The following is a 22,624-nucleotide window of genomic DNA, read 5'->3' on the forward strand; positions in this document are numbered from 1 at the left end:
TAGAAAGAACTGTCCCGCAGTTCCTTCTGCCCCATGGCCACTATTTTGTATATCCTCTCCATAAGAAAAGGGTAATCACCCAAACAATAGTAGGTCTGTTAGGAGAAATAGAATATTAGAGGAATACTTACTGGGGGACCAGCAGGACCTGGGCTACCATCATTACCACGAGCACCCTATAGATGAGAAGAAGGGAAAGGTCAATGAATTAGTGCCACATTCTCACCAGGCTATGCAAGAATACTTGGTACTTCATACTTGGAGCAAGTCCATCAAGCCCTGCAAATTGGTAGCAGTTCAGCAATACAGAAAAATGTACTTACAGCAGGGCCAGCTGGACCGGGACGGCCTCTCTCACCAGGAAGACCCCTTGGGCCCTAGTCAGAAGAGGAAGAAACAAGGTCATTTGGGAGAAAACAGCTTTGATCAGTGTCTCATTATTATGCAACCATCCTTCCCATCAGGTTTTCTGTTCTTCAGTGTCTACCTCTGCCCTCCAAAAATATAATCCCTCTGCAGTTCAAGGGACTCCCTTATGCTCCAGAGAGCTACAAGGATTTAAAACAGAGTCTGTTTGCTAATAGGTTGTTTCTTCATGTTGCCTCATACCTGCTATCTGTCCCTGACGTAAAGCTAGTTTATTAAATTCCCCTCTTTCCCCTATTCTGATACAGTTTCTCCTTTTAACTACATGTGGCTATTGTGCTGCATTTTTCTGTAACCATACCTAAAGGCTAGTTAAAGGCCATTGTAGAATCCATTTTTAAAAAGTGAAAGAAACACATCTTTGCTCTGTTTCTTTTGCCCTCAGGTCCAGTTCTGATGTGCTCCCAGCCTTGTTATCTGAAATCTCACACAAAGACTAGCAGCTTTCCATAAAGTAACACTTCATGTTACTTGATCTGTCCCTTTGTGTGCTTCATAACAAGGTGTTCTAGGCTGCCCTCTCCTATTTAAGAAAGGATTAAAACTGAACGTATTTTCCTTGTTTTTTAGATTTCTGTACATTAACCATGGCCAGTGCCCATTGGACAACATGTGATAGGAACCCTACTGCACTGGGCACTTTCATACAACTTAGCTCCAACTGATTCCCAGCAAAGCCAACACAGGAAGAGGTGAAGGTTCAGCTGAATTCATCCTCAGAACACAAAGGTTGAAAGTTGTGACCATAGGAGGCATGAACGTAGGATGCTGCATTATGCTGAGTCAAACCATTGGTCCATCTAGCCCAGCAATGTGTCAGCAGCTCTTTAAGGTTTCAGATGGAGCTCTTTCCTATCACCTGATATTAACTTCAGCTCCTGGGGTTGATTTTGGAACATTCTGCAGGCAAAATATGTACTCTACCACTGAGCTATGGTACAATCTCCCTGCTCTTAGTGGAATTTCCCTTGAAACTTCTGTGGCATCACCGGAACAAATCACGTGGTACCCAACCTAAGCCTGTAAGATGAAAAAGGTGCTCTCATCAAAGCAAGATGAGATACACTAGAATGATGAAAGTGTATACTCACAACTTGTCCAGGAGCACCATTCTCACCAGGGCTGCCAGGCTCACCCTTAAAAGAGAAGAGAGAATAGATGTCAGTGCCCAGTTGCTGAAATAGGGAGGATGAAATTCTTCATACACTGAAGGTGGAATATACTTATAGTGTACACTCACCTTAGGGCCAGCTGGACCGCTATCACCCTTAGCACCATCAAGACCACTGAAGCCCTAAAATGGATGGAAAGAATGGATGGACAGAGAAGAAAGGAACATTAACATTAACATCTAAGAAGCAGAGTCTAGGAAAGTCTATGGGTTCCATAATATAATTGTCTGTTAGCAAAACTATCAACTTCATATTATATAACTCATCAAAATGAGTTTGGTATTAGCAAATGTGTTGAAACTAAGCAGGCCTGGGGCTGGTCACTATCAGGATGGAGACCTTCTTGGAAACAGGTAAGTAAGGATATAAACATATAAAATCAAAGTATTGCAGTGTTCCATTGACAACATTTTGGTAGGTGTTTTTTACGGCATTGTCAGCTTGATCTTGGGTTGCCTTCTAAGAAAAATGGAATGAGAAGGGATCTAATGCCAAGGTTTACTTGTCCATGATGCTGGGGGTATTGTCATATTTACAGTAGCAGTGAATGCCAGATATTATGCATTGAAGGTGCCTTGGTGACAATCACCAGTGCTATGTATATTCCGATGGCTGCAATTCCTAACAGCTCAAGAGGATATGCAAGCATGCTGTTAAGTCATACTGTAGCCCTGGGACACTGAAAATTGTAAGATTCCTGGATTTATTTGCATGTTGAACAACTGGGACACACTTACTCTGTGTCCCTTCATGCCTGGCAGACCAGCAGTTCCGGGAAGACCACGAGCGCCCTGAAGGGGAAAAAAAAAAGCAATTTAGAAGAGAGACACAGAATAATATTTCTTCTTTCTAACCATCTATAAACAAGTGAGTAGGATGTCTTGACCATGAGACCTGGTATATGAGTTACTCTGCTTTTCATGGGCAGGAAAACAATGAAAAGCCACAAGAAATTAAAATGTGATAGATTGTACCTTGTCTGGATCATCTTAATGGCAAGGTTTTTCCCCCTCCAACTCTGCCTATGGAACCTTACCCAGGATCAAAGGTCCCTGTACCATGGAAACCACCCATCAAGAGCTCAGATTTTTCTGTCTGAGAAACACTTTGACAGTGATCAGCTAGTGTTGAGATGCAGTGGGCAGATGTGTGCTTTGATGGTTCTCTAGCCATCTTCTGGTCATGAGTGGGTAAGCACCTCTTAGTCTAACTTTGCAAAACTGCTGTGATGATGAACTGAAATAAGACTGCACTGTAATGTGTCTTTGAATACTTGGAGTGCGATGGGTGGAGACCTATCCACCAAAGCAAGGATCACAGTTCTTAAGCTGCCCGTTGCCAGTGCTTGTCTAATCTATTCTCCCAATGACTCTAGTTACAAGTGTTGGAGGGCCTATTAATTTTTTTCCTCATGACTGAAACTAGCTCTTGTCTTCTCTAAGCTGTTGGGCCACCTGAGATTCTTTAGAAAAGGTCAGTTGCTTCTCAACTGTGCTGTGATGTTCTAGCAACCTGGCCAGAGGAGAGATCTTACCTGTGGGCCAGGAGGACCACGCTCACCAGGACGGCCAGGTTTTCCAGATTCACCCTTAGAGAAAGAAAAGGAGACAAGATGTAAGCCAGCACTATAACAACAAATTTGCTGGGGAAAGTCAGTGGATTGAGGAATTGTATTTGCAAAAGGGAAGGAAGAAACTGTGGCTGCACATGGGGCTGGTTTGCATAGTGATTCCCTTGGAGCACAGAGACTACAAGCAATCCAAAGGAAATGGGACTTTGAGCACTCATCCTTCAGCTATCAGCTACTCATGGCGATGCTCAGTTGGAAATGCCAAGGGAAAGTGGCCTTGAGGAGGTTTGACTCCTCTGTTCCCATAGATGCTCTCCATTTCCATAGTCAGATCCTACTTGCTTTACCTGAAGACACTGCAAGACCTTACACATCATGAGTCAGCACACTCAAGCTTGCAAGCTCAGAGGAACCTCAGTGCTGACAACAGGGTTTTTTCCTGGCAATTTGGGAACACCCCATCATTTTATCATTAGGGGAGAAAAAAGAGATTGGGTCCTCCCACAAAGAAAGACACAGTCACTTACATCATCTCCATTCTTGCCAGGTGGGCCAGCTGGACCACGGGGACCCATTGGACCCTAGAATGTTTGCCGAAAAGAAACAGATGCATTAAAATCAGAAGCAAGACTTCAGCTCCCATTTAGAACCCAACTGGTATGTTTAAAAGTGGGACCAGATAGGGACTGGTGTACAACATTCAGCATTCAAAAGCTCCCCCAAGTGGTGAGAAAAGGGAAATGCAAGGTACAGACTGAAGATTATTCTGTACGGCTATAACAAAGCAAGCACAAGATACAAAAAGATCAGATAATACTTACAGAAGCACCAGGCTCTCCGGGTTCACCAGGGGGACCTTGGAAACCTTGGGGACCCTATAATATGGAATAGAACATCTATGTTAGCAAAAGAAAAGCCACTACCGATTGTACCTTATTGGTTTTGGTTGCCTTATGGAGGAAACCATGAGCTCTCTCAGCTTTGAGATCCTCTTTCCTTCAGTCTCCCATTCCTGCCTCTGTATTTTCTGCAGTGCTGCCTTCTTGGCCTGGAACAGCCATCCCTTCTCTGTGAGTCTGTTCCCCACTTTCCCTGCTGCAAAACCTTTGCTGAACCAGTCTGTCCTACTCTTGTTTAATCCTCCACTGCCATTCCCCTCTTCTCCTGACTCCCCCCACACCCTGAATAGATTTAGTGAACCCTTGGTTTCTCCGTTGGCCCCAGATCTGTTATGACAGTATATACTGTAAGTCTCCTAGCAAGGTTTAACTTGAGTTAAAGCTCATCAGGGACCATATAAAGACATAGAAGAAATGAGTGCCTCTGTGCATGTGCAGAGCAGGCAGCTAAGTAAGTAAGGCCTCCCTGTGTCATGGACTGGGAGGCAGGCTTGCTGCTAGAGGATATGTAAATCTGCATTTCAACCATCTCTTCTTGGATCCATACAGTTTAAGAACTAATTGTGACATGATTATCTCCCATGTCAAAGAGGAAAGTGAATAAGGTTAATTCTTCCACTTCCCCTGCTTTCAGCACGCCAGGCCCTCTGTGAATGCCTGTGAACATCTATGTCTGTGGAACAGGCCCTCTCAAGAGAGGACCCACAGCTTCTCCGTGCAGGTAGCATGGTGGCAAACCAGCCTCACATTCTGTGCCAAGTAGATTTGCACGTACTTAGCATGATTTATTCTGCTTATGGTACTCATGAAAAAAGGAAAAGAGCAGGGCAAAAAATCCTTGCTTTCTGGGGCATGGTGGCCCATATATAATCATGCTCAAAAGAAAGAAGGAAGTAACCTGAGATTATCAAGATGGTGAACATTGCTTCAAGCACCAAAGTCTGTGTTTTTGCAATGCACCAATGGTCTGCAATGCAATATGCACCTATCTTTGTTTAAAGCGTACTGGAACTGATTTTAAGAGGGAGAAAAAAGTACTTACTGGAGCACCAGGGGGACCAGGAAGACCGCGAGGACCAGCTGGACCCTGAAAATCAAGGTGAGAAGAGAAAGTCAGGTTTATGGATTAAATGAGATAGGCATTATATTGTCTTGACCTCAGTGGATCTCATTGTTCCCTATGGCTGATCTGACAACCATGGTACCTTGACCTTGCTGTACTTCATTGTTTCAAGGCTTTGCCTGAGGATAGTTTCTAGATCTTTCTTATCAGCTAGATTGATATAATTACCTAAATTGCCTTTTCCACATCTCTATCCATCCATCTTGGTCAAACTTGCACATAGATATTGGAGAAATGTCTGCTTTAGTGGTCAAGTGTCCAATGACCTCCCACAGATTGGTGAGTTGCCATCAGATTTCATCTAAAGTGAAGCATGGGGCAAAAAGAGGCTGTTTCTGCTTGAGCAGAGCATCTGAGAAATGTTGGGAGAAACTGCAAGAATTTCAGTAAAATTAATGAAATTCTTCAGCTGGGAATGGGGAATGGTAAGTGTGTTCTTCATTTCAAGCCATGGTAATGGGTATATGATAAAAAAAGTAGGAACTATCACAGCTCCACTATATAGAAACAAACAAACAAACAAACTAGTAATCTCTTTCCTTTAGCTTTTTTCCCACCTTCTGTTATGGAGATAATATCATTGGTCTATTTTATAAGAGTGTTTTGATATTGAACACCCTTGAGGATAGTGAAGTAATGGAACACTTGGAGAAATATATTTTGGATTTAGATATATTCATAGAGTTAGGTTAAATCAGTGGGATTTATATTCATCACAAATAGCTTAAGGCCTATTGATCTGCCCTAATTATGATTAAATCTGAATCTGATCCATTATGTACACCGGTGTAGTCCTCCAGATGTTGATTATGATTCTCATTATTCCTGAGCATTGGCCATGCTGGTTGGGGGTGATGGGAGCTGGATTTAAATATATCACAAATATCATCATCATCATCATCACTATCTTTGCATAATTAACTGAATCCACATCCTTTTTTCTCATGGAAAGAAGGACTTCCTGTTATTCTGTTTTCTGGAATAAAGTGTCGTGCAAAAAAAGTAACTTCCTAGAGTGTGTTTGATTCTTCACTCTAGGAAGATAGTTTCTGCTGTTGTGAGTACATGAAATGGTCATCAGCAGAGAAAATCTATCATCTACTCATTTAGCTACCTATAATCTTTGTGTGGCTTAACCATTCTAACTTTAAGATTAAGGAACAGCAAAGACCCAAACAGTTTTTGGCTCATGCCTCCCAAAGTACACCTGTTTTCCTCTCATGTTATCTTCCTATTCTGCTTCCTCACTAAACACACATTTTCAGCCAGTGTTTTTTCTGAACCCGCAAGACCATCAGCACTTACCATTGGGCCAGGAAGAGAAAGACCACCAACAGATTTTTCATCATAACCGTAAGAAAGCTGAGGAGCGAAGTTCTATTAGGAAAAACAAGAAAAGGACAGGAAATCAGAGAACATGTTTCCAGTGTTCTAAGAAGCACATTCTCCATAAATTCTTGGAATAACAAAGATAAGTAGGTCAATCCTACTTACTCCGCCAAGGCCTGGGGGTCCTGGAGGGCCTGGGGGACCAGGGAGGCCAGGTTGTCCAGGAATGCCATCTCTGCCAGGTGGGCCTGCAGGTCCCTGAAAACAAAATGGTAAGATGCTACAGGTGAGCAATATGACAGTGCACTCTGGTCCATGTGCTAGAGCTGAACTGTTTGGAAGTTCCTCGTATTGTGGCAAATTTCATATAAGAGCACTTTCAAGATGAAAGAAGACTGACACTTGGTTCAGAAGCTTTAGAAGCATCAGACAACGGGGGGACTGTGGTGCATAATACTGAAGAGGCCAGATTTGGTCTAGATGCTTTCTCTTTTAAACAAATCAGATGCCTATTTCAAACTGCCATGAAGTTAGTTCTTGGGGATTTCTTCAGTTTTTGTTTTCCCATATTACAATGAAATGTTAAAACATTTCAAATGTTAGAAACAGCAAGGCAATGGAAATCTGGAAGTTCTTTATGTGGAGCGGTGGTGGTGATGGTGGAAAACACATCTATATATTCATATTCTTTTCATCCAAAAATGGATGATTCTGAATGTGAACACCACCAAAGAAAATCATCAAAATATTATGACTGCCTCATATCTTATGAAAGGTTTTTATTTTTTTAAACTTCAACTATAATAGGTTAATACTTTGTTATAGATACCAACCCTATCTCCTTTTGGGCCTGGTTCTCCTTGAGGACCCTGCCAGGTAAGAAGAAAATTGTGATTAGAATATAATCATGCAGAGACAAAATCAACAAATGGAAGAAATGGATGTTAAAACTGAGAAAAGAAGACATACCTCTACTCCACCCTCTTCTGGGTAAACTGGAGTGCTATCTGGAATACAAGAGGAGAAGCATTATTAAAAATCAGAACTTATCAATCAGAATGTATCTTCATCCTCAGTAATTGCAAAGCCCCCTGGAAAAAAAAAAAACCCCTGTCTCTAAATGCTACATGCCCTATCGGAAACTCTTCAGTTGGATGAATTTCATGAATAGGATCCAGACTTAGTGATACTTAAAGCAGACCAATTGAAATCATTGGGACAAATTAGTCATTACTATGATTAAGTCCCATTGTTTTCCACAGATCTACTCTAAGAATGACTGTTTGGATCCAGCCCACTTACATGCTTGGCTTCTTATTGATAAATTTACAAAAATATTAGAAGGTTGGTAGTTCTTATAATTGGCGTAAGGGGGAAACCGTCATGTGCTAATCTGAGGAATAGCTATCCACAACCACCTGAATTTGAAATATCCATATTCTAAAGGAAAGAAATAATACAATTTCTTTCCAGAGATGCAACATTTCAATGTCAGACTTAAGATGCCTTCAGTGGCATAGCTTGAAAGGCCTTCTCCTACTCTTATTTTATTAAAAGTTTTCCTCTCTCAACAGGTTTCACTTTCTTTGCCAACTTTTTGCATGCATTCAAGGAATGGACACAAATTTAATTAGACAAATATTTATATTAAATCCCAAACAAGTACAGAACCATGGAAAACAATTAGGTCTGTGGCTTAGACCATGGCAACTGTTAAACATTGTTATTTGCAATGAAAGCAACATCTCAGATAACTGGTACGAGACAGACTGATGGATGAATGAGTGGATAGGTAGCTGGTAGATGGAATTAGAAAAGAATCATTAGATGATGAATCTATATGTGGATGAGTAATGGGATGAATTATTAGATGGTTATTGGCTGGCAGATAAGAGAAGAGGAAATAGGAATCTAGATGGAGATTTGGGTGCTTTAGTAGAAGTGGGAAAGCAAATGGGTGAATTAGTAAAAGTTGACAAGACTAGATGGGTAAGTACAGTTGTGGACAGGCAGTTTCTCCTGTGGACAGATAGAGCTGTGGCAGAGTGGGAGGATGAACTGAAAAATGATTTTGGGATGGAGGGAACTCTGGACAATTGTGATGGGATGAGTAGATTGGTAGGCAGGTAGAAGAAAATAGTTTAAGTCAATACCAGATTCAGGGCAGGTTGCACAGCATTCGCCGACGCTTTGTACAGGATTGGGGCAGTCTGAGATGTCATCACACATTATCTTGTCACAAAGGACGGCTCCAGCGTCGCACACACAGATGTGGCAGTCATTAGGTTTCCAAACATCTTTGTCATTGTATGTTACTTCGTTATATATGCATCCTCCAGATGGAACTAAAGAAAAAGACAACGAAAGAAACAAGGTGCATAAGTGAAGGGGTGAAGAAAGTTTGCTTGGAGGCCAGCAGTGTCAATAGAACAGATGAAACAACAAAGGAACAAATAGTAGAACCCGTCATGGTGGTTCAATCTGGATAATGTATCTATTTTTCTAAGGGTTTTTTTTTATTGTTGGCCTCCCTTCCCTCTGCTCTGCACTTACACTTATGTTCATGCATTTTAAAACCTCATCTGCTTTTCATTAAGTAAATTCTATGTCACAGGAAATGAGCCAGCCCCACAATAACTCTTTCTAGTTGCTTTGGAATTTAAACAAAACCACCGATCAGTTGTTACATCCAACTAGTAACCTCAACGTTTGGAGCTGAAGCCAAGCCAAACACACACACACAAGAGAAAGAGGTTCAGCCTTCTGGAAAGGAAAAGAGATAGCAAGGAGAGTGAGGAATTTGGACTGAAGGAGAACCCATGCAGGGGAAGAAACTGTATCCTGTCGATGGTACATCAGCCTTAGGAAATAGGATCCAGTGCAAACAGTTTCATAGGATGCAGAGTCAGCAGGTGTGAACTATGATAGGTCAGGTTCACAAGGCAAGACTGATAGTCTTCATCTAGGCTCAAATCCTATGACAGCTTGTTCAAAAATCAAAGTTTGGTAGCACTACAGATGTCAAATATTTCATGCTTGCTTCATCAAGTGTGCCAACAGGGAGAGAGACACTGCAGAGAAATGGTTGGGAAGAACTAAGGAATGTTTCCTCACATGTTTCACTTAAAAGTGGGGGGGGGGAGGGTTGTGCATTCTGACGTTATGTCTTCTAAATCTAAGGCTAGCTTCTTTGAAAACTCCCTGCTATTAGCTTTAAATTCAGTTCTCTGTTAATACTCCTGTTAAAGTTTTCCATCCAAGATCACTGGATGGATAGTGGGTTTACTATAGCAGTGAGAAAAAAGAAAGAAAATCTGATATTTCAATTTAAAGGATTAACTGAAATAAAACTTGAGTCAAAATATTTTACATGAAAGTCATGTCTGATAATACCTTCCCAGGATATTGCAGGAAAACTGAATGCCAGCCACTAGATGGCAGCAAAATGTCTCTAGCTCACAAGATAATCTCTCACATATGCTCTCCACTGAGTTATTATCAATATTATTATTCCAATGGGCAGGGAGTGGTTCTCTAAAGATGTTTTGTTGTTGACCCCGGAAATAGACCCACTTACATCAGTGTTGATCCATTTCAAGGCCACTCCCCACTCCCCAACCAAGAGCATATAACTGCTTCGGCAGCCCAAGCCATAGTGAGTCTCAGGAAGACCACTAGATGTTGCCATTGGACTTAGGTGGCCGGAGTACGTTCTTCCCTCCAAACCTATTGCCTTCCAAAAGGCTTTGTCCATGAAGTGATGTCTAGACTTCTATGCTTTATAGGTTGCTGAAACGTTTTCCTTATGAATCATCTTGAAGCTCCCCCCGCTCACCCCGCAACTCCTCTTTCTAATACTCTCCTGATGGCTTTTGCAGGCTTCTTCAACAACAAGGAAAATAGGCTTGTCCTCCTACCCTTTCCTCCCTCCTGTACCCCCTTAGCTTTCCAAGAATACAGAATGAGTTTTCCATCATTTTCTGTATTCTCCCTTCCTGTCCTGCTCCAGTGACAGCCCACCCCGAGTTCCACCCACCTACCCATTCACCCACCCCCTCCTTTGCTGAATTTGGCAAGGCAGGGCAGATATTCTAATTGATCCAACTTGTTGCTTTGCCCCAAGGGACATGTTAAGAAAAGAAAGAGGGAGAGAGTGAGCGAGCACAAGAGCATAAGACCAATGGAAGCATGCCCAAGGCTACGCACAGCTGGGTAAGTTTGTTTTCAGAAGTGGTTCATTTCTCTATAGAACATTTCCATAGAGCCAGGAGAAATCTGGTGGAATAAATACTTCATTTTTTCAGTCTCTTAAGTCCCTTTTCTCCCCCTGCATTCATGCCGACCCCAGACATCTCTGGGAGGTCACGAACATGTGTTGACCCTTTCCACTTTAAAAAAAAAAAAAAGTATTCTCAAGACAACATAAGTCATGCACTTCCCCCCTGGATCTTATTTCTACATCTTAAGAGCAATGGCTGCATGCAGCAGGAATTACAATTACAGTGAAGCACGGATTACAAAATCATAACATCCCCCCCACATCACTCCTTTAACAAACTATTCTGCAAAAATAGTTTGACCCTTGCTCTGAACTGCTAGATTTGGAGGAGGAAATAGCTTTGCATTCAACAGAAAGAAGGGAGACGAAAATACCAGAGAAAGTTTCCCCTCTTCTCAAATGACTACGATAAAAATGGTTTAAGATGTATGTATGCTGTACTTACGGTCTTCTTCGCCTTGGCCTTTGGTGAGTAGAACAGTTGCTGCTATCAAAAGCAGTAACCGGGAATCCACAAAGCTGAACATGTCTAAATATTAGACATGAAGACTCTTTGTATCCTTGGTTCTGCTTTAGTGTCCAGTCATACAGGGACGGTCTGATTTATGTAGTTCCACTCCAGACCCCAGCAGAAACTTCCTACTGACTCTGTCAAGTTCTTAGCCTCCCTTTTTATACGGTCCAGTGTCCCAGAGGTGGATCCCTTCTTTGCTTGCTTCTAACTGCTGTGGGGGGGATCTTGGGCCAGCCCCTTAGCCAATCAGCAAAGACCAGCCTCCCTCCAGACAAGCAGAGACACGCACACAAGCACCCACTCCCAAAAAAGTTGAGAAGCAAAGCCAAGCCCATTTCGAACCAATCACAAAAGAATGGACCCTGTTAGCCTCTCTTCCAAAAACCAGTGGATCTTCTAGATTGGCACTACATTCTGCAGGAAGAGGGAGGAATGTAATGGGGTATGAACTGAGATGTGTGTGTGTGTGTGAAGGGGAATAAAGAGAAATGTAGGAGTAAAGAAATGTGGGGGAATAGGAATTACAGGAGGGTTTGGAAAAAGAAGGATGTCGAAAAAGATTTTTGGAGGCATGCAAGATAAGGAAATTGTAAGGTGGAATTTGCAGCTTCTATGTGATCTAATAAAGCACCTGTGAAGGTGGAGCACCAGAGGGTGGTATAGAGTAAAGTGCATATCTGCACATCTTTTCTTCTTAAAATACAAAGAAAATAGGTTCTGGGATTCTACTTCTTCTACATATCTAAGCTTCTACTACATATCTAATCCTTTCTATATTGCTATTTGCTTTAATTTTATATCTATCTAGCTCACTCTTCTTTTGGAATAACTTCTATATAAATGTTTAAAAAGTATATCTAACATTAGCAACTATTAAGGTGTACCATTAAAATATGACTTGGAGAATATCTTCTCCTTAAATATTATAATAATAAAGAAAAGTGATTCCTTGAAATGATTGATAAAGGGTCAAAAGAAAGATTGGGCAACAATGCAGAGGAAAGGAATATCTCCCCAATTAGGCAACTTCTTATGGGGTCAGGAATTCCAATGCATGGACAGGGTTTCTTGATCTTCAAAGACTTCCCTATTCTCTCATGCATGGGAGCTCCATCTGAATCTCAGTGGACATGCTGCTCTGTATATATCTCTGTGTGTTTCTCTACAGAACACCTGTGTTCTAGACATATAGAATTATGAAGTTCATTTTGCTCTCACCTGCACCTCAAATATATTTTCTTAGGAATCCATAGAAATCACTGGGACAATGTGAGTTTAATGCAATCAAGTAATGGAATGACAGATTACACTCTTAAGAGCACTTAGATAATAGTAGATAAATTTCATTTGAAAGCAAGATAAGTAAAAAAAAACTTTATTACAACAGCTTTGGTGTCTCTAAACATCTAAAACCATGGATTTCCAGAGGTTGTCTGTATGTTTAATTCATTGTCTAATTTCTATAGTTCACCTATATTCAGAACTGCGAGCCTCTAAGGATGTGTATAGACAGATTTGAACCTCCACCTTGTATAAGCAGGATAAAACACATCTGAATGTTTATTTATACAACACATTATTGTATGATTGCTTGATTTTTTAAAAACAGAATAAAAATAAGAAAACAAAACACTTAAAAAGCTTAACACAAAAACTTTATTTTTAATTGGTTTTATTTATTTAAATTTGAAACTGCCAAATAATTAAAGCTCCCTGAGTGATTTACAATAAAAACACATTTTTCATTTTGAAAAGAGTGTTTGCCACAATCCCACTCATCCCTTTATTTGTACTGCTGTATATCTGAAATCTTGAAAAACTCAGACATTTTCTCCTTCTGTTGCCACTTGTAACATCAGCAACTTCCAGGAATCTCCCCAAACTCTGATCTTCCGTACAAACTAATAGTCCCTGACTTCATTAAACTTCTCATTATTAATTTTTCAGATGTATGGATAGGCAGACCTCAAACCCAAATTGCAAAGATGTTTTGTAACTCAAAGGGATTCTGAGAACCTCAGAGAAAAATCCAAAGGCTGATTTCTCATTAGCCACACACTTTCTTTTTTACAGACTTCAAGGGCATATTCTTAAAATGATGATAATGATGGGGGGGGGGGGGGGGAGGCAAAATTCCATGACTGTTCTAAGTGCAATGAGCCACGTTGGTTGGAAAAAAGAAGCAGGAACAGGACAAGAGTACACAATATACAATGCAATTTTTAGAAGCTGCAATTACTGGAGCATATAAATGTGTGCATGTGTCTTTACCAGGGCATGGTAAACTATAGCTTTCAACCTCTGGGCTCTAAAATGTGGGCCAAAGCCCAGAAGCGACATTTGTATAAATGAGGGACATTTTCAAATAAATGCTTTGGAAAAAGGAACATCCATGAGAAAGGATAAATTTTCCATGCAAAAATCTTAAAAAATATAAGGAGGATTGTGTCTGTGTGAGTTGGTCTTTGAGAGGAACTGAGAGTCAATAGGTTATGTGATGTGTGCTCCTTCTGGATTTTAGAATCTAGGTGTGTCCATTCCATAGATCAGTAATATTTTTAAAAAGTCATGTTTGTAACCATCATGACCACACAATAAAAACAATAGGAAAGGCCAAGACTTTTGAAGATGCTTCACTATTAGTAGACAGCCTAATGGATTTAGCAGGCAAATTGAGCAGAAAAATGGTATGTGCTGAAAATCAGAGATTTAAGCTGAAGAGAAATTTCTTAGAAAATCTATTTTTTCTTATGGAAATTTCTTATCTTTTTAAGAAAAAAGCTTTTGGGGGTCAAATTTTCAGAATAAATAGGTACAAAAGAGGAAAATGACCGAAGAATTATTTGTGTGAGGTGAAGCAAACAAAAATAAAGGCTGCTGTGGGTCGGCAGCTGATGCGATATATCTGGCTGGGGTGCACGAGGAGGAAGACATCGGAAAACTGGAAAGAGAAACAGAAGAAAGATGGATTAGAAAAGTCTGACATGGAAGATAGGAGTTAAAAAAGGATTCAAGTTCTAGAAATGTCAAAGACCGCAGATCTAAATATCATATTTTAATTTTAGTAATGAATTAAAATATCAATTTGCTGAAAGGACTAAAGCAAGCAGCTTGGACTGGTGGATATGTGATGGCCCTTGGAGACCTTCAGTGTGGCCCACATGGATACCCAAACCACCGCCGTATTTTTCCTGCCAGATTTTGTCTTTCCTGCCACTGAATCATTTGCTGCAACAAAATATTACAGTCCGGACACCTCCTATTTTCTGTTCTGCTCAGTCAGTTGTGCCTTCCTCCATGAAGCTCCATCCTATTCCCTTCTCATCACCCAACAGGCAACATCCCACTGCAGTTGAACACAATCATCATTGGGCTGTTTTAAGAACATTCCCCTGAAATGTTTGTGTGCACTTATTGGTGCAAACTTTGGGGGATCCCCAGGTCTGCAACCATTTTGGCTGCAGAAGCATTGGCACTCACACTCAAGCATCCTAAATAAAGAGAATGGTAAGAATGCTGCTGCAGCCACCACTACCATCGCATCAATGTGGCGGGCAGATTATGCAATGGTCACCACTAAGATGGATAGCTGCATTCTTAAAGCTGCAGCATCTGACTCCCTTTCTAGCATCTGATGTCGTAGCATTCCTTCAATGGCAATGTGGCTGACTGCAATTTGGCATTAACCTTCATTCTGTTAATGTGGATCTATCTAGGAGTAAAGTGAGTGGCCAAAATGTACCTTATTGCAACGAATAAACTTTGGAAGAAGTCGATGAAATGTGTCAAAGGGAAAAGTATCTTCTAGGCTCAGAGTTTCAGTGTCAAGGTTGCTTCTCAACTTTCAACAGTCAAGGCATATACAAGTCAACGTAATCAGGAAGGGTCTGCATCTTTCTGTTTTAAACTGGGCTGGAGGGGACAGGCATTTGGGGAAGAGGGAGAATGAATTGTGAGGGCAAGGTTGCAAAGCTTAGCAAAATTCCTCCCAGGCTGGTGGTATTTAAACAGTACCCCAGAGGTATGCTATGCTGTGAATGGCATTCTGGGAAAATCCAATGGCAGCTCCCTGGCAGGAGTCAACATAGTAACAGCTATTGGGTTATCATTTCCCACATCCAGAATGCAGCTTAGAATGAACACCACATCACTTTGCAGCCCTACTTGAGGACAATTAAAAAAATGCCTTCCTCCAGGAATGAAGTTTCTCACCCCTGCACCTTTTATTATCAAGCACAATTCAAATTCAGATGGAAGATCCCCTTTGCAAACATCTGGCTTGGCACTAGGAACTCCAGATGCACTGTGACATGACATGACATGATGATTGGTGGTGATGATGATGATGATAGCCCTGATGAAAATTCAGATAGTGCAGGATCCTCTTTCCCACAGTGCTCATCCAGATACTTCTGAGATTCCTCCTCTACTTTCCAAGGGTTACTTTGGCTTAAACTGGTGGCTTATGGCCCTCCTGGAACACCAATACAGACTTTCACATTCTGGCTGGATTCTTGGTCCTGGTGGGTTCATATGGTACCTACAAAACATGGCACCTGAGCTCATCCTGTGCTAATTCCTGAGTAGTCCAAGCATCATGTCATGGAACCTGCAATGCTCACTCAAAACTCAATTCAGAACACCATTGCTTTGCCTTTGGGTCAGCTTACTGCACACAGGGATGAATGAATCTGTCAATTTTGCTTTCTCTTCTCTTGCATTAAATCTTATTTATCCCAAGCACTGAGTATTATTTCCACCTCCTTTTGTCTCAAACTATAAGAATTTTATTTTATTTTTTAAAATAAAATTTTAAATGTACACTTTTGGATACATTTCTTTTTACATGTGCATCTTTGCATACAATTTCCCAACATACACATTTTTCAAACAAATAGCTTAATATAATGCATTATTGAATGTGATTTTCACAAATATATACATTTTTCCAATTGGAAAACTCAATTGTAAAATTTAGAGAATTATGAATTTCAAAGGAGACTGACTTTTGATTCAGATAGTGGCTTGAATGTGTGAAATTAGGTAAGTTTGTATTCAAATACAAATGGAACAAATTTCTCTCCATCCCTACCCACACCTCCTGATGCATTGAATAGGGAAGGCAGGGCTTCCATGTGAAGACATGACAGAGGTTATGTGAACCTAAAACTATCAGAATTCTTACAGCTGTCATGGCCTATATTGCAATGAAACTGTGTAAGACCAGGCAGGGGATAGAAGAGTGGGACATAAGAAACCTATATCTGTGCAATGATTTTTCAGAAATACGGCCCAGTCACACAAATGTCCATCTGAATCATCTGTTTGGCATCACATGAGCAGTGCAGGCTCATTACCTGATTAAATCAAATTAACCCCATTTGGGTCCAGAAGACAAATCCAAGGCAACACACAGGCCGTTCTGCATTTCCACCTTCTCGCCAAGTGCTCCACCGTTGCCCGACCATCACATATCAATGTGAAATTTGCCTAGGGACCCAATAAAAACTTTCCATAAAGTACATCACACATGCAGTCTAGAGGCTCTACTTACATCAGCAGAAATGACCTGCAGGGCAATGGCTGCCCTCATTTGGTGCCTGTAAGTTTTTAAGGAACTAGTGGTTGTAAAGGTGAGCACTGGTAGAGAACCTGAGGACTTGGAGATCTTACTGTGCTCTACCTTCCGTCAACTCCAGCCAGCATAGCCCTCCAGATGATGTTGAACTCCAGCTCCTCATGGCCAGGGACAATGGGTGTTGGAATCCAACCATATCTGGAAGGCCACCTCTGCTTTAGGTCAGAATGCCAGAATGGGATCAGGGAAGCCTCTTCACACCCTCCCTTGGCTATGAAGCTTGCTGGGTGGATTTAGGCTGATCACGGTCTCTCTTTCAGTGTAACCTACTTCACAGCAGGACTGCTGAGAGGATAAAAAAGTAGGGAGGGCTGCATTTGGGGAAGGGCTTAACAGAGCAATAGATTCTACTCTTGCTGTGTAAAAGGCCCCAGGTTTGATTCCTTTTATCCCCAGGCAGAGCTTGTAATAGCCCCTGGCTGGAGTTGCTGCCTGACTAACAATATTACTGAGTTAGAAGGACCAGTGAATTGACCAGAGTAAAGGAAGAACCATGGATGAGACAGAATGTAATAAACAGTGTTGTTTCCAGAGTTTGTGGGGTCCTTGGCTATGGAACTCTCCTTGAGCCCCCTAACCTGGAGGAGTTGGGACATGCAAATAATTCTCTAAGTGGCGTCTGATATTTTAATTTTGCTCCATAAAAAGTATGAATAGGGCACACAGTTGGGGTGGTAGACCCTCTACTGGTCTTGGGGGCCAAGGCAAATGCCCAGTTTTACCATTCTCAATAGCCAGACCTGTTCAAATATAAAGATAATCAGAGAACTAGTTGCCTTTTGTTCCTTTCCCACTTGCTCCTCTGTCTGAGATATCCCCTCACTATTCAACAGGTCTCACATTCTACAGTTTCTCTTTAAAATCCACGTGTATACCTCTGAAGTAAAAGCGACACGTCAGAAGGAAAAGAATGGAGCTGTGAGCTTTCACGCAGGCACTCTGACTCTTTGTGTTTTCATAGGCTGCAATCAAATGCACAGAGAACTCCACCAAAGCAACTTAATTATTTTTTCCCCTTTGGCAATGCAGACTCAGAATATCTGGCGGGTTCTCAAGATAGTTTCGCTGCACCCCAGACACGTTGCAGGAGACACCTCCCCCTCCTTCTCCCTCTATCATGACTGCTTTTTTGGACACTCAGAAATATCTGGATACTTTCCAGAGTGAAGATGTGTCTTTAATTTTTGCAGCATGACCAAAAAGAAAAGAATGTCATCATACATATATGTGTGTGTGTGTGTGTGTGTGTAGAGAGAAAGAGAGATGGGAGGGAATGAGGCCGGTTGAAGGGGCGGGGGGAGAAACGCCACCTCATCACTTGGAGTTAGCAGTTTGGGCTCTGGAATGTGTTGGGTTTGCTGGAAAAAAGGGGGAGATGAGAATACACTGGAAAAAAAAGAAAGATTGAGAGAGAGAGAAAGAGAGAGAGAGAGAGAGAGAGCGCGCAAAGTCATCACCGCTTTAGGGAAAATGTTGAGAAGGGGAGAAAGACTGCAGCAGAAGTAATTGCAGTGGGGTAGTCTTTGTGGCAGGGTTTCCAGTGGTGCAGTTTACTGATTTTATATTCTGGATTTAATAATCTCACTGAGGCTGAGGGGCATACCTAGTATTTCACTTACTTCTAAATCTGGTAAGGCAGGGTGTGTGGGGCCAGGAACCTGGCCTTCTGCCTCAAAGACCTACCTGGATGGTCTTTTGACAAAACATCCAAGTGGTCCTGTAGCAATTGCCTGCAGCAAGGAAGTCTCCTGGAAGCTGTTTTTTGGCTGCTATTTTCAGGAGGAAAATGAGGGAAGGGGGACCTTGGGGCTTATCTTCATGGATGTGTTTGGTTTTGCAAAATACCAGCTCAACTTTGGGAAACCTCTTTGCCCATGACAGGGAGACTGAGTTAGAGATGTCGTAGGAATTTGAAAGGAATTCAATTGAGTCTGAATTTCTACGAATCTAACCTGTGGATTCTGCAGTAGACTGACTTTTTCTGAGTGATGTGGATTCTGCAGACTTATGGACTGCCTTTTTCACTTTTGTGGGGGTAATACTTTGCACAAGTAGAACAAAATTAGGGTTTTAAAAATACAGGTTTGTCAATGTGTGGGTAATGGGTGCAAGTGACAGATACCTAACAATTCATGAAACACAGACAGAGCAAGAAATGATGAGCTGAATCCAGGCTGGGTACACAGTCCTTCCTATGTATGCCTGCTATGTGTAAATTGCTCTTATTTCTAATTGAGACCAGTGGGACATATATTTGTTCATGGCTAACATGTTCCATTTATCTCAATAGGGCATAGATGCAACTGAGTCTGGATTCAGACTATTAACCTTTGAAAGTTTAACCGTGTCTAAAGTCTATATACTCAGAAGTAAGTCTCACTGAGTTCACAAGTATTTATTCTCAAGGTAAGTATGTGTAGGATTTCAGCCTAAGGCTACAGTCCCAAACATGCTTACCAGACAATAAGCTCCACTGAACACAATGGGATGTATTTATTCTGGGAATGTGCTCTGGGCATCAAGGAGCACCATGTTTTAAAAGTCCACAGAACATTGAACTATGGAGGACTGAAGGAAGTGTACCAGTTCTTGCTTGCCACTCATGCTGAGTGAAACTCTCCCCCTGAACATGCAAGTTTTATTTTAGCTATCAGGGTAGATCTATTCTCCAATGCCAAATCAGCCTCCCTCTACCTGGGGCCTTCCAGATGTGTTCTGGACAGCTTCCATCCCACCTAGCTAGCCTGACCATATCAGTTGGTAATGATAGCAATGGCAGTCCAACATCTGGAGTGTGTCAAGCAGGTCTAAAATAGTTTTTTAAAGCCGCCACCAGACACGACATCATTAATTCCACCAATTAATTCTGTATTGTGAGACAAAGTGCTTCCATTTGTGAAGGATGAACCTATGTACAGAGTTTTCATTTTAATGGACCATTTTACATCTTTGGTGAGAGAGAACCATTTAGTTCTCTTCACTTGGCCTATGCTGGTCATTATGCCTCTGCCTCTGTTGTCATATCTGCATGGCTCTCTGTATATGCTTAATTCTGGCGGGCAAGGTATTGAAATGGCTAGGGAACTTATGCATCAATGAGAAAGCTGGAAAGTAAGACACACAGAGTGTGGTACACACTGTCTCTATATGGGCATTCTTCCTTCCCTCCTCTGCGTCAATTATCATTCTGTGAGAAAAAGTGTGGGGATGAGCCCAGTGTATGTCCAAAATGTTTTGAGAATATGAAGTCCACTCCATGGCACAGGCCAGCACCTTTTAGCACAGGGCAAGGGGCAAGTCAAACCCCAATAAAGGTAAATGTTTAGTTCCCTTTCACCCATCTGAATTTTCAGTAGCAGCCAAGGAGCTTGTGCATTAAATTGATTAGCAATTTTATGCAACTTTAGAATGTTTCCTTTAGACAAAATTACTTCTTTCCTAAGTTGGAATGCTTCAATTTCTTAAGTCTTTCATTAATTGCAACAGCTTAGTCTTGTGTGGACACAGATTTGATTTATTCTGATACTCTGAAATCTCAGCATGGGATTCTGAGATGGGTCAACATTCCCTGATGATCTCCAGCCAATTCTCAGTTATGACATGAATCAGAATTTTTCAGTCTTGCAAATTTGTTGCTCAATCAGCTTTGTCTTGCAGCTTTCTAAGACAAAAGATATGGGGACTAGTTCTGATTATTAATAGATAGATCAGTCTCTTTCTGGTCTGTGCCAGTTTTGCACATGTCCTTTCCTGTTTTTTGCATAAATCTGCACATTAAAAAAGGCATGCAGAAATTGGATTACTTTTCAATGTATTTTGCCTCACAAAATATGTACTTTGTATACATTGTACCCTAAAATATACATTTTGTATATTTTGAACTTATTTCACATGTATCTGGCTGTATGTGTTTGAACAGATAATTCTCTTGCAACATTTGGAGAAGTGCAAAAACCAAAAGCTGTGCCCATTTGGAACCCATATTAGACTGGAAAGTGCTAATCAGGTTGGTTCACTTAAAAATGCAAACCAAACTAAAACTATAGCACCCCCTGCTTTTTCTGCATTCAAAGCCTCATATCACATCTCACAAGACAAAATTATTTTTTCACACTTTGGTTCATCAGGCTGCTTTGCTTGTCCCTGTTCTAATTATATTGTCATGTGCTTCCTACCTTTGTTATCTTGGAGGATCCAAAGGCAGTGCTATTGGATTTGGGTGGGAGAGCACTGGAGCTGGAGGGACCAGTCCTATGGCCCCTGGACAGCATCTCAGGTGGGGGTACACAGACAGCTTGGATTCCCAAATCTGAGGTCAGAAGCAGTGCTCTGACCTCAGAGCTGGGAACTGGATCTCCACCCCTCCCCTGTTCAGTTAACATGGAAAGTAACCTTGGAGAAGGGAGAGACAGGGCATTTCAAGGGAAAAGAGGAGCCGGGAGCAGGAAGGATTATGAAGGATCCTCCAGCCGCTCCTGCCTGTTTCCTTCCCTCTCCCAGATCCTCCAACTAGACAGGTGAAAAGGCCCATCTAGCAGAAAATGCAAGGCAGGAGTGTTGGGGGATGTGACAAGAAGGTGCCAACTCTGCAGGGAGGACTTTTTGGCTGATTGCCTATTGCAGGGCTAAAGGAAATAGTTTGATTGCAGGGAAAGGGGGAAAGCAAGACTCTCTATGCAGTCAAGGGCAAGGTTCACTGGAATGAAGCAGGTGATTGTATCAAGGAGGAAACCCTGGAGGTTGCTTAGCAACTTGTTGGAATCCCATTTTATCTCCTTCTGACAGACAACTCAATCGACAGTTAACAGATTCACTGATGCTCGCCTAGTTAAGCAAGGGGCATTTCCTGTTGTTTCCCTTTCCTCATCATAAAAGCAACATTTAAGAAACTGCTTAAAATGGTGCACTTAACTATCAAGCTGATCGTTCCTACAAAATTGCATGTTACTGTGGTTTTCCTTCATCCCCACCATAGGAGACCTGGCATCACCCTGGTTCACATCCTGCACTGTAATTTACACATAAGTAGACCTAGCAACTTGTCCTTCTAGGACATGGATACAAAGTGCCTAGTTTATAATGTCCCCACATTTTAGCCTCCTTCTGTTTATGTTTTGTTTTTCCCCAGTATATCAAAACATGCCTGGGGCCCAAAAGTGCCCCAGAAACTCTGTAGCAATAGTGTTCTATGGGATACTTTTATACCCCAAACAAATAGGCTCCAAATAAGGTACCAAGAGAAAGCTAAGATTCTTAGCTAAAACCCTCCTCAAACAGAATTAAAATCCATTATTTTTTAAAGTTAGTAGGTCAAGCTATTGTTACACAGAGAAAAGGTCAAACATTGTTCTGTGGATTTTCCTGTTTTGCGTGGCCCCAGGAAGGATTAAACTTTAAATTACCTGTACTTTCTGGGAGCTGAAAGCCATTCTTATGTGATTGAAATCTCCTGGGGCAAAATTTCAGCCAGAACAAAACCTTTCCATATGCAGCATTTTCCTTGTCTGAGACTTTCATTTGGGGTCAGTACTGACCCCAAATGCAACTAATGCTAGTTTTATTTATTCCTTTATTTTTTATACTGCCCATTAGCTGAGGCTGTCTGAGTAGTTAACAAAAGTTAAAATTAAGCAAAACTTCAAAAGACACAAGCAAGCACAAAAAATACCTTAAA

General features: G+C 41.4%; 1 protein-coding gene across 1 annotated transcript in view; it reads right to left on the reverse strand.

Moving 5' to 3' along the window:
- Positions 1-11,422, reverse strand: part of COL1A1 (collagen type I alpha 1 chain) — a 41,359-nt gene extending 29,937 nt beyond the window's left edge. Inside the window, exons 1-15 of the mRNA XM_044444642.1 lie at positions 11,244-11,422; positions 8,673-8,864; positions 7,489-7,526; positions 7,353-7,388; positions 6,685-6,777; positions 6,496-6,567; positions 5,110-5,154; positions 3,990-4,043; positions 3,696-3,749; positions 3,133-3,186; positions 2,336-2,389; positions 1,667-1,720; positions 1,518-1,562; positions 324-377; positions 132-176 (exon numbers count right to left, since the gene is read on the reverse strand). Coding sequence (XP_044300577.1) covers positions 132-176; positions 324-377; positions 1,518-1,562; positions 1,667-1,720; positions 2,336-2,389; positions 3,133-3,186; positions 3,696-3,749; positions 3,990-4,043; positions 5,110-5,154; positions 6,496-6,567; positions 6,685-6,777; positions 7,353-7,388; positions 7,489-7,526; positions 8,673-8,864; positions 11,244-11,325 — 972 coding nt within the window. The 5' untranslated portion in view covers positions 11,326-11,422. The remainder of the gene's footprint in view (positions 1-131; positions 177-323; positions 378-1,517; positions 1,563-1,666; positions 1,721-2,335; positions 2,390-3,132; positions 3,187-3,695; positions 3,750-3,989; positions 4,044-5,109; positions 5,155-6,495; positions 6,568-6,684; positions 6,778-7,352; positions 7,389-7,488; positions 7,527-8,672; positions 8,865-11,243) is intronic.
- Between the last annotated feature and the right edge of the window lie 11,202 nt (positions 11,423-22,624).

Source organism: Varanus komodoensis, unplaced genomic scaffold (assembly GCF_004798865.1).
Source record: "Varanus komodoensis strain SLA01 unplaced genomic scaffold, ASM479886v1 scaffold45, whole genome shotgun sequence".
NCBI classification, from domain to species: Eukaryota; Metazoa; Chordata; class Lepidosauria; order Squamata; family Varanidae; genus Varanus; species Varanus komodoensis.